We start from the raw sequence: 12,799 nt of genomic DNA, 5'->3' as shown, positions 1-12,799 counted from the left end.
CCCCATTTTAGAAAGAAGACGCCCCAAGGTATTCTGTTAGGTGTATGACGAGTTCATAGAAGATTTTTTTTTTTGTCACAAGTTAGCGGAAATTGATTTGTATTGGGTTTTTTTTCACAAAGTGTCAATTTCCGCTAACTTGTGACAAAAAAAAAATCTTCTATGAACTCACCATACTCCTAACAGAATACCTTGGGGTGTCTTCTTTCTAAAATGGGGTCACTCGTGGGGTTCATATACTGCCCTGGCATTTTAGGGGCCCTAAACCGTGAGGAGTAGTCTAGAATCCAAATGCCTCAAAATGACCTGTGAATAGGACGTTAGGCCCCTTAGCGCACCTAGGTTGCGAAAAAGTGTCACATGTGGTATTGCCGTACTCAGAAGAAGTGGTATAATGTGTTTTGGGGTGTATTTTTACACATACCCATGCTGGGTGGGAGAAATCTCTCTGTAAATGACAATTTTTTTTTTTTTTTTTTTTTTTTTTTTTTTTTACACACAATTGTCCATTTACAGAGAGATTTCTCCCACCCTGCATGGGTATGTGTAAAAATAAAAAATAAAAAATAAAAAAAAAATTGTCATTTACAGAGATATTTCTCCCAACCAGCATGGGTATGTGTAAAAATACACCCCAATACACCTTATACTACTTCTCCTGAGTACAACGGTACCACATGTGTGGCCCTTTTTTGCACCCTAACTGCGCTAAGGGGCCCAAAGTCCAATGAGCACCTTTAGGCTTTACAGGGGTGCTTACAATTTAGCACCCCCCAAAATGCCAGGACAGTAAACACACCCCACAAATTACCCCATTTTGGAAAGTAGACACTTCAAGGTTTTCAGAGAGGAGCATAGTGAGTCCGTGGCAGATTTCATTTTTTTTTTTGTCGCAAGTTAGAAGAAATGGAAACTTTTTTTTTTTTTTTCTCACAAAGTGTCATTTTCCGCTAACTTGTGACAAAAAATAAAATGTTCGAACTCACCATGCCTCTCAGTGAATACTTTGGGATGTCGTCTTTCCAAAATGGGGTCATTTGGGGGGTATTTATACTATCCTGGAATTTTAGCACCTCATGAGACATGACAGGGGGTCAGAAAAGTCAGAGATGCTTCAAAATGGGAAAATTCACTTTTTGCACCATAGTTTGTAAACGCTATAACTTTTACCCAAACCAATAAATATACACAATGTTTTTTTTTTTATCAAGGACATGTAGCAGAATAACTTTCGCGCTCAAATGTATAGGAAATTTTACTTTATTTGAGAAATGTCAGCACAGAAATTAAAAAAAGTCATTTTTTGACAAAATTCATGTCTTTTTTGATTAATATAATAAAAAGTAAAACTCGCAGCAGCAATCAAATAGCACCAAAAGAAAGCTGTATTAGTGACAAGAAAAGGAGGTAAAATTCATTTAGATGGTAGGTTGTATGACCGAGCAATAAACCGTTAAAGCTGCAGTGGTCTGAATGGAAAAAAAAAAGGCTCTGGTCCTTAAGGGGTTTTATGACTGCAGTCCTTAAGTGGTTAAAGGTTACCAAAGTAATTTCCATGCCCCTGTTCCCTTAAAACACATAATGATATTGTCAGCACTGCAGTCAGTTTAAGCTGACCTTTACTCTTAAAGTGTACCTAAGGATATTCATGTATTAGATGGGGGACACCGAGGCATGTTGATTTGCTAATGCAGCCCCTCCACGCCGCTCTCTTTGTCTGCCAACAAGCTGGTTGTTGGTAGATTTAGGCAATCTAAGAGAGGAAGGGTGCCCTTAGCAGGAGAGGCACTCCTGCGTAATGCCCCCTCTGAGCATCTAATATTTTTTTTATTTTTTATTCCCTTCACACTGAATCGAAACTGTAGTAAAACTGACCACAGAATATATGTGTGTGTGTGTGTGTGTATATATATTACACACACACACACACACACACACACACTCCAGAGGGGGGGGGGGGGGTCAGCAGCTATCACAGGCTGGAGGTTGAAGATGCACGCAACTGGGGGTGCCCAAATCCCTTGGAGTATACAAAAAAAAAGCACGTGGAGTTGCAGCACACAGCTCTTTTCTTTATTTAGAGCAAATAAACTTGTAAACAGCAGACAGTTACGGTCGTCCCCGACCTTTGTCAATGCCAAACATCAAATGAGTACATGGTCATATATATAACCGCCCCAACAGGAAATGACATCATGGCAAAATGGGGTCCACCCCTTAGTTACATCACCAAGCAAAAGAAAACAAAAATACAGGAAGTGTCAACCATATACACTTATCTCCTTAATCATAAATCAGTCCATGATCCAAATCGTGTAGCAATATTCTCTCAACCAGTGTGGCAGTCATTTTCTTTATATAACCCTAGGAGAGGAGAAGCTTATAGAAACAAATGTAAGTCAAAATCCTTGTTTAGGCCACCTGGATGTAAACTACCTAACTTGTGAATCCACATGACTTCACGGCGTTTTAACATTAAGAGCCTATCACCCCCACGTCTGGGTTTTGGTATATGATCAATGATCATGTATTTGAGGTCCACATCTCTATGTCCCGCTTCCTTCCAGTGCTTTGCAACTGGGAAGTCAGAGCTCACTGCCCTGACAGAGCTCCTATGTTGTGAGATACGGTCCCGTACCTTCTGTGTAGTCTCTCCCACATAAAACAGCCCGCAAGGGCAAGTCAATAAGTAAACAGAGGAGCTCTGGCAGGTAAGAAAGTATTTAATATATCCATCACCAAACGAGGACCCCTTAATCACATTAGGACATTCACTGCATGTGAGGCATGGGTATGACCCCAACCTTTTTGAACCCAGGAAAGTCTCAGTATGTTTTTTGTATTGGTGGGGTATCAGCCCTCACCAATCTACTACCTAAAGTTTCATTCCTTCTGTAAGCAGGGATTGGCGGTATCTGGAATTCCGGAATCTCAGGGTAAGCACTGCCCAATATGTGCCAATGTCTCTTGATACAAGACATCACTCTCCCTGAGAGTCCATGACATTGGCACACAAAGGGCAGGCGAGATCACTTTTCTTCCTACTACCCCAATCTTCGGACAGTAACGTTACTGTCCGAAGATCGGGGTAGTAGGAAGAAAAGTGAACCTGAGGGTCCTCACCTGCCCTTTGTGTGCCAATTTCATGGACTCTCGGGGAGAGTGATGTCTTGTATCAATTTTTTTTTTTCACTTGTGTGCTGAGATGTGCGGCCCTTCAGCGAGACTTTAAAGTGAACCCGAGGTGTGAGTGATATGGTGGCTTCCATACTTGTTGCCTTTTAAACATTACCAGTTGCCTGGCAGCCCTGCTGATCTATTAGGCTGCAGTAGTATTTGAATAACACCAGAAAGAAGCATGTCAATAACAAAGAACTTGTGTACAGAACTGTAGCTATTACAGCCTGAGTGCAACTTCCCAAGTATACTCACTGTACATTGCTTGAAGAGGGACAAAAGCGGTAGCGCACATCCGGCTAAAACATAGCATTTATTCCAAAAGCATTAAAAACTTTTCCAAGGCAATACAAATATGGAGAGAGGTACAGGCAGAGAGAAGGGCAACAGCCGTTTCGCGCCTATATAGCGTGGCGCATCATCAGGACAATCCTGTTGATGCGCCACGCTATATAGGCGCAAAACGGCTGTTGACCTTCTCTCTGCCTGTACCTCTCTCCATATTTGTATTGCCTTGGAAAAGTTTTTAATGCTTTTGGAATAAATGCTATGTTTTAGCCGGATGTGCGCTATCGCTTTTGTCCCTCTTCAAGCAACACCAGAAAGAAGCATGCAGCTAATATTGTTAGTTCTGACAGAAACACCTGATCTGTGTATGCTTGTTCAGGGTCTATGGCTGAAATTATCAGAGGCGGACGAACAGCAGGACAGCCAAGCAACTTCCCTGGGGGAGGGGGGGGGCGGGGCGCCTTCGTGTCCTCAAGACATGTTAAACCACAAAACATAAAGATGATGCAATGGATTAAAACCTTTTACAGAACTTGAAAAGTTCATGTAAATTCTGCTACGGTAGCATCCAGCATTCTTGTTTAGCTAGAGGGCATTTCAGTGCTTCATTATAGCTAGCAGAGCCTTTGGTGGAGGTGAATGAAGGCAAAGCGACTATTCTAGGTTGAGAGTATCAAACCATGTTTCAGCACTGGGACAGCTTCATTCAAATAAATGTGTTCAGCACTTTGCCCACATATGCCACTTGCATGTGCCAAGATTATATGTAGCTGTGTAATCTCTATTTATACACTGTGTCATTTGCCTTCTTAAAACGGAATAAAAGTAAAGGGTGTCTTGGCACCTTAAAAAAGAACAGTGACAACGGGAACCCAAATAGCACAATATGTAATGATCAGATGAAAAATAAGTATGATAAAGGACTAATCACAAAAGAGTGTTGTGTGAGAGGCAAGCGAACCTTTAACCACTTCACCTCGAAGGGTTTTTCCTCTTAAAAAAAACAGAGCAATTTTCACTGATCAGCGCTCCTTCCATTCATTCGCCTAGAACTTTATTACTATTTATCACAACAAAACAATATTTATCTTGTTTTTTTTTGCCACCAGTTAAGCTTTCTTTGGGGGGTACTTTTTTGTTAAGAGTTATTTTATTCTAAAAGTGTTTTAACGGGGAAAAAAAAATGCGAACATTTTTTTCTCAGTTTTCTGCCATTATAGTTTTAAAATAATACATGCTTACGTAATTAAAACCCACACATTGTATTTGCCTATTTTTCCCGGTTTTTGCAATGTATCAAATGTTTCCCTTGTACAATGTATGGCGCCAATATTTTATTTGGAAGTAAAGGTTCAATATTTCAGTTTTGCGTCCATCCTTAATTACAAGCCCATAATTTATTTAAAGTAATAGTAATATACCCTCTTGATATACATATGAAAAAAAGTTCAGTCCCTAAGGTAACTATTTTTTTTTTTTTTTCCACCAAAAAATGTGTTCCCATTCCTTGATCTAGAGGTTAACGATTAGCAACGTTAACGTTGGGGGGGCGGCTGGCCATCTTTTAGGAGGGTATTAAAGTAAATATGTAGTGAAATTTAAGCTAAAAAAATAAAGTCTGATACCTATGTAAAGGGAAGGCTCTGGATCTCATAGAGCCTCCCCTGTCTTCTCGTGGTGCTTGTTTTCCAGCACTGCTTCGGGAGCCCTCATTTTGTAAGCACTTATGTCCTGGAAGTGCTCACGCGTGCGCAGTATGGAGCTGCTTGTCCTTGGAAGCATTCCCATACCCAAATCTTCTGAGGATCCACAAAGGCATATTTGGTTTCAGTTACAACAAATGTATGCAAACTGACCCATAGGGACACTGCGTCACATGCGCGCTGTGCATAAGTTGTGCATTGCCTTATAGAGGAACTTAAGCCAGGGAGAAAAATCATTTTCACTCACCTGGAGCTTCTACCAGCCCCCTGCAGCCGTCCCGTCCCCTCGCAGTCACTCACAGATCCTCCAGTCTCCCACCGCCAGCTTGTTTAGTTTCGTCGACTGGCCTGGCCAGGCGTAGCCGTCTTCGCATTCCTCTCCGCAATAACATCCTGCGCAGGACACTATTGTAGATGGCCTCCGGGCATGGGGTGGCTGCAGGGGGCTGGCAGAAGCCCCAGTTTCCTGTCTGTGACCCTCATTGCATTGTGGAAAAATAGCTTTTTACAGCGGTTTCCAACTGCCAAAAAAAGCAAGCCGCAGCTACTTCCAGTGACCTCACCTGCCAGCAGTAAAAATGTCACCATGTGGTAAATGTCAGAATGTAAATCAGGGAGAGATTTTACAATGGGCAAACACTGTCTAAATCATTTATAATTACTGTAAAAATGAAGCACTTTTTTATTACATAATTTTCACTGAAGACAGGCCTAAGGGGATGTTCTCAGTTAGGAAAGCAGGTGTTAATATTAAGTGGGGAAGGGGGGGGGGTATGCTGGGAGCGAGAAAGTGTGCAATATTTAGCACCAGGTAGAAGCTATTCAAGGGGTTGTGTTCATGGGCGGCTGCAGAAAATTTTCGGGGGGGGGGGGCAAAAGGGGGGGGGGGAGTAGCGCGGCGTGCCGAAAATTGGGGGTCATTGTGTGGCGACACGCGCCAAAAAATGGGGCTACGTCATGCCAAAAAGTCACTTATCTATCGCAAAGTGCCAACAGCAATTTCAACTACATACAAACGTTTTAACTCATACATGAACATTATGGAAAATCCAAGTTGAAAATAAACTGTGAAGATAAACAATTTCATCCATCCTACTCCTGAAAATGTATTCATTTTTTTAGAACCACCCAGTTTCATTTTCTGTTTTAAAAAGCTGAAAAAGTAGGTTTAACCACTTGAGGACCTAGGGCTTTCTACCCCTTAAGGACCGGCCACTTTTTTTCCATTCAGACCACTGCAGCTTTCACGGTTTATTGCTCGCTCATACAACCTACCACCTAAATGAATTTTGGCTCCTTTTCTTGTCACTAATAAAGCTTTCTTTTGGTGCTATTTGATTGCTCCTGCGATTTTTACTTTTTATTATATTCAGCAAAAAAGACATGAATTTTGGCAAAAAAATGATTTTTTTAACTTTCTGTGCTGACAGTTTTCAAATAAAGTAAAATTTCTGTATACATGCAGCGCGAAAAATGTGGACAAACATGTTTTTGATAAAAAAACCCCATTCAGTGTATATTTATTGGTTTGGGTAAAAGTTATAGCGTTTACAAACTATGGTGCAAAAAGTGAATTTTCCCATTTTCAAGCATCTCTGACTTTTCTGACCCCCTGTCATGTTTCATGAGGGGCTAGAATTCCAGGATAGTATAAATACCCCCCAAATGACCCCATTTTGGAAAGAAGACATCCCAAAGTATTCACTGAGAGGCATAGTGAGTTCATAGAAGATATTATTTTTTGTCACAAGTAAGCGGAAAATGACACTTTGTGAGAAAAAAAAAAAAAAGTTTCCATTTCTTCTAACTTGCGACAAAAAAAAATGAAATCTGCCACGGACTCACCATGCCCCTCTCTGAATACCTTGAAGGGTCTACTTTCCAAAATGGGATCATTTGTGGGGTGTGTTTACTGTCCTGACATTTCGGGGGGTGCTAAATTGTAAGCACCCCTGTAAAGCCTAAAGGTGCTCATTGGACTTTGGACCCCTTAGCGCAGTTAGGCTGCAAAAAAGTGCCACACATGTGGTATTGCCGTACTCAGGAGAAGTAGTATAATGTGTTTTGGGGTGTATTTTTACACGTACCCATGCTGGGTGGGAGAAATATCTCTGTAAATGACAATTTGTTAATTTTTTTTACACACAATTGTCCATTTACAGAGATATTTCTCCCACTCAGCATGGGTATGTGTAAAAATACACCACAAAACACATTATACTACTTCTCCTGAGTACGGCGATACCACATGTGTGGCACTTTTTTGCACCCTAACTGCGCTAAAGGGCCCAAAGTCCAATGAGTACCTTTAGGATTTCACAGGTCATTTTGAGAAATTTCGTTTCAAGACTACTCCTCACGGTTTAGGGCCCCTAAAATGCCAGGGCAGTATAGGAACCCCACAAATGACCCCATTTTAGAAAGAAGACACCCCAAGGTATTCCGTTAGGAGTATGGCGAGTTCATAGAAGATTTTATTTTTTGTCACAAGTTAGCGGAAAATGACACTTTGTGAAAAAACACAATTAAAATCAATTTCCGCTAACTTTTGACAAAAAATAAAATCTTCTATGAACTCACCATACTCCTAACGGAATACCTTGGGGTGTCTTCTTTCTAAAATGGGGTCATTTGTGGGGTTCCTATACTGCCCTGGCATTTTAGGGGCCCTAAACCGTGAGGAGTAGTCTTGAAACGAAATTTCTCAAAATGACCTGTGAAATCCTAAAGGTACTCATTGGACTTTGGGCCCTTTAGCGCAGTTAGGGTGCAAAAAAGTGCCACACATGTGGTATCGCCATACTCGGGAGAAGTAGTACAATGTGTTTTGGGGTGTATTTTTACACATACCCATGCTGGGTGGGAGAAATACCTCTGTAAATGGACAATTGTGTGTAAAAAATCAAAAGATTGTCATTTACAGAGGTATTTCTCCCACCCAGCATGGGTATGTGTAAAAATACACCCCAAAACACATTGTACTACTTCTCCCGAGTACGGCGATACCACATGTGTGGCACTTTTTGCACCCTAACTGCACTAAGGGGCCCAAAGTCCAATGAGTACCTTTAGGATTTCACAGGTCATTTTGCGACATTTGGTTTCAAGACTACTCCTCACGGTTTAGGGCCCCTAAAATGCCAGGGCAGTATAGGAACCCCACTAATGACCCCATTTTAGAAAGAAGACACCCCAAGGTATTCCGTTAGGAGTATGGTGAGTTCATAGAAGTTTTTATTTTTTTTGTCACAAGTTAGCGGAAATTGATTTAATAGTTTTTTTTCACAAAGTGTCATTTTCCGCTAACTTGTGACAAAAAATAAAATCTTCTATGAACTCACCATACTCCGTACGGAATACCTTTGGGTGTCTTCTTTCTAGAATGGGTCATTTGTGGGGTTCCTATACTGCCCTGGCATTTTAGGGGCCCTAAACCGTGAGGAGTAGTCTTGAAAACCAAATGTCGCAAAATGACCTGTGAAATCCTAAAGGTACTCATTGGACTTTGGGCCCCTTAGCGTACTTGGGGTGTAAAAAAGTGCCACACATGTGGTACCGCTGTACTCAGGAGAAGTAGTATAATGCGTTTTGGGGTGTATTTTTACACATACCCATGCTAAGTGGGAGAAATATCTCTGTAAATGACAATTGTTTGATTTTTTTACACACAATTGTCCATTTACATAGAAATTTCTCCCACCCAGCATGGGTATGTGTAAAAATACACCCCAAAACACATTATACTACTTTTCCTGAGTACGGCGGTACACATGTGTGACACTTTTTTGCAGCCTAGGTGCGCTAAGGGGCCCAACGTCCTATTCACAGGTCATTTTGAAGCATTTGTTTTCTAGACTACTCCTCGCGGTTTTAGGGCCCCTAAAATGCCAGGGCAGTATAGGAACCCCACAAGTGACCCCATTTTAGAAAGAAGACACCCCAAGGTATTCCGTTAGGTGTATGGCGAGTTCATAGAAGATTTTATTTTTTGTCACAAGTTAGTGAAAAATGACACTTTGTGAAAAAAAAACAATAAAAATTAATTTCCGCTAACTTTTGACAAAAATAAAATCTTCTATGAACTCGTCATACACCTAACATAATACCTTGGGGTGTCTTTTTTTTCTAAAATGGGGACACTTGTGGGGTTCCTATACCGCCTGGCATTTTACAGGCCCAAAACCGTGAGTAGTCTGGAAACCAAATGTCTCAAAATGACTGTTCAGGGTATAAGCATCTGCAAATTTTGATGACAGGTGGTCTATGAGGGGGCGAATTTTGTGGAACCGGTCATAAGCAGGGTGGCCTTTTAGATGACAGGTTGTATTGGGCCTGATCTGATGGATAGGAGTGCTAGGGGGGTGACAGGAGGTGATTGATGGGTGTCTCAGGGGGTGGTTAGAGGGGAAAATAGATGCAATCCATGCACTGGGGAGGTGATCGGAAGGGGGTCTGAGGGTTTGGCCGAGTGATCAGGAGCCCACACGGGGCAAATTGGGGCCTGATCTGATGGGTAGGTGTGCTAGGGGGTGACAGGAGGTGATTGATGGGTGTCTCAAGGTGTGATTAGAGGGGGGAATAGATGCAAGCAATGCACTGGCGAGGTGATCAGGGCTGGGGTCTGAGGGCATTCTGAGGGTGTGGGCGGGTGATTGAGTGCCCTAGGGGCAGATAGGGGTCTAATCTGATAGGTAGCAGTGACAGGGGGTGATTGATGGGTAATTAGTGGGTGTTTAGGGTAGAGAATAGATGGAAACACTGCGCTTGGGTGGTGATCTGATGTCGGATCTGCGGGCGATATATTGGTGTGGGTGGGTGATCAGTTTGCCCGCAAGGGGCAGGTTAGGGGCTGATTGATGGGTGGCAGTGACAGGGGGTGATTGATGGGTGTCAGTGACAGGGGGTGATTGATGGGTGGCAGTGACAGGGGGTGATTGATGGGTGATTGATAGGTGATTGACAGGTAATCAGTGGGTTATTACAGGGGAGAACAGATGTAAATATTGCACTGGCGAATTGATAAGGGGGGGGTCTGAGGGCAATCTGAGCGTGTAGGCGGGCGATTGGGTGCCCGCAAGGGGCAGATTAGGGTCTGATCTGATAGGTAACAGTGACAGGTGGTGATAGGAGTGATTGATGGGTGATTGATGGTAATTAGTGGGTGTTTAGAGGAGAGAATAGATGGAAACACTGCGCTTGGGTGGTGATCTGATGTCGGATCTGCGGGCGATCTATTGGTGTGGGTGGGTGATCAGATTGCCCGCAAGGGGCAAGTTAGGGGCTGATTGATGGGTGGCAGTGACAGGGGGTGATTGATGGGTGATAGGTGATTGGCAGGTGATTGACAGGTGATCAGTGGGTTATTACAGGGAAGGACAGATGTAATTAATGCACTGGCGAATTGATAAGGGGGGGGGGGGGGGGGGGGGGTGGTCTGAGGGCAATCTGAGCGTGTGGGCGGGTGATTGGGTGCCCGCAAGGGGCAGATTAGGGTCTGATCTGATGGGTAACAGTGACAGGTGGTGATAGGGGGTGATTGATGGGTAATTAGTGGGTGTTTAGAGAAGATAACAGATGTAAACGATACATTTGGGAGGTAATCTGACGGCGGGTTTGCGGGCGATCTAATGGTGTGGGTGGGTGATCAGATTGCCCGCAAGGGGCAGGTTAGGGGCTGATTGATGGGTGGCAGTGACAGGGGGTGACAGGGGGTGATTGATGGGTGATAGGTGATTGGCAGGTGATTGACAGGTGATCAGTGGGTTATTACAGGGAAGAACAGATGTAATTAATGCACTGGTGAATTGATAAGGGGGGGTCAGAGGGCAATCTGAGCGTGTGGGCGGGTGATTGGGTGCCCGCAAGGGGCAGATTAGGGTCTGATCTGATAGGTAAAAGTGACAGGTGGTGATAGGGGGTGATTGATGGGTGATTGATGGGTAATTAGTGGGTGTTTAGAGGAGAGAATAGATGTAAACAATGGATTTGGGAGGTGATCTGATGTCGGATCTGTGGGCGATCTATTGGTGTGGGGGGGTGATCAGATTGCCCGCAAGGGGGCAGGTTAGGGGCTGATTGATGGGTGGCAGTGACAGGGGGTGATTGACGGGTGATTGATGGGTGATTGACGGGTGATTGACAGGTGATCACAGGATAGATGCATACAGTAAACAGGGGGGGGGTGGTCTGGGGGGGAGGTCTGGGGAGAATCTGAGGGGTGGGGGGTGATCAGGAGGGGGCAGGGAGCAGGGGGGGGGATAAAAAAAAAAATAGCGTTGACATATAGTGACAGGGAGTGATTGATGGGTGATTAGGGGGGTGATTGGGTGCAAACAGGGGTCTGGGGGGTGGGCAGGGGGGGGGGGTCTGATGGGTGCTGTGGGCGATCTGGGGCAGGGGGGGGGAGAGAATCAGTGTGCTTGGGTGCAGACTAGGGTGGCTGCAGCCTGCGCTGGTGGTCCCTCGGACACTGGGACCACCAGGGCAGGAGGCAGCCTGTATAATACACTTTGTAAACATTACAAAGTGTATTATACACTTTGTATGCGGCGATCGCGGGGTTAAACATCCCGCCGGCGCTTCCGTATAGCCGGCGGGATGTTGCGGCGAGCGAGCGGTGACAGGCGCCGGCGGAGGATCGCGTCACGGATGACGCGATCGCTCCGCCCATGCCCTTAAATGGACCGCCGCCTCTGTGGGTGAGGCCGTCCTGAAGGCTCCACTTCCCCGCCGCCCCTGTGTAGTGGGCGGTCGGGAAGTGGTTAATGCTATTGCCTCATATGATGAGGATTCAGATTTTTCCATAGTCTCGCAGTTAGCAATCATGTGACCCCCAACAAGACAAATTCAGCAATCATGAGGCCTCCCCATCAAGACAAATTCAGCAATCATGAGGCCCCCAACATGACCAAGTCAGCAATTATGAGGCCCCCAACAAGACAAATCCAGCAGTCATGAGGCACATAAATAGACAGCATTTCACATAAATAGCAGAATGCCCCCTTAATATGGTAGACACCTCTCACCTGGCTTCTGACTTCTCCTCTACTGGCTGTTGTGCTTGGCTGGCTTGATGATGTGTGTGCCGAAAGGCCTGGCGGTGATGCTGGCCTGGCTGGTGGTGATGCTGGGCCGGCTGGCCTGGATAGTTTAGGTAGTGACAGGTGCTTCCTAGTTTAGGTAGCGCCAGGTGCCCTCCAGTTTAGGTAGCGACAGGGCCCCCGTTTAGGTAGTGACAGGGACCCCACAGTTCAGGTAGTGACAGGGACCCCCCCCCAGTTCAGGTAGTGACAGGAGCCCACCAGTTCAGGTAGTGACAGGGACACACGCCCCCCCCCCCCCCCCCAGTTCAGGTAGTGACAGGGACCCCCCCTCCAGTTCTGACAGTGGGCTCACCCTTCCTCGGTCTCCCCTCTATAATGCAGCGGATGGCGGGCGGCAGTAGAGCAGAACACTTCCTCTATTCCCCTGCGTGAGAGAGATCTGTGCGTCGCACTGGTCTGACGTCACTGACCAGACCAGCTGCGCACAGAACCTTCCTCGCGAGCAGAGAATAGAGGAAGTGTTCTGCTACGCTGCGCCCGCCGCTGCATTATGGGGGGGGAGTGAGTAAGGGGGAGCCCCAAGGTGAG

At 44.9% G+C, this 12,799-nt stretch overlaps 1 protein-coding gene across 1 annotated transcript in view; it reads left to right on the top strand.

Annotated features, from left to right (window-relative positions):
* SMC3 (structural maintenance of chromosomes 3) overlaps positions 1 to 12,799 on the top strand; it is a 111,058-nt gene that overhangs the window by 81,303 nt on the left and 16,956 nt on the right. The window contains exon 27 of the mRNA XM_068258908.1: positions 2,650 to 2,711. Coding sequence (XP_068115009.1) covers positions 2,650 to 2,711 — 62 coding nt within the window. The remainder of the gene's footprint in view (positions 1 to 2,649; positions 2,712 to 12,799) is intronic.

This window comes from Hyperolius riggenbachi, chromosome 10, assembly GCF_040937935.1.
Source record: "Hyperolius riggenbachi isolate aHypRig1 chromosome 10, aHypRig1.pri, whole genome shotgun sequence".
Taxonomy (NCBI): Eukaryota; Metazoa; Chordata; class Amphibia; order Anura; family Hyperoliidae; genus Hyperolius; species Hyperolius riggenbachi.
Note: the sequence above shows the minus strand (reverse complement) of the source record. Positions and strands in the feature narration are given on the sequence as shown.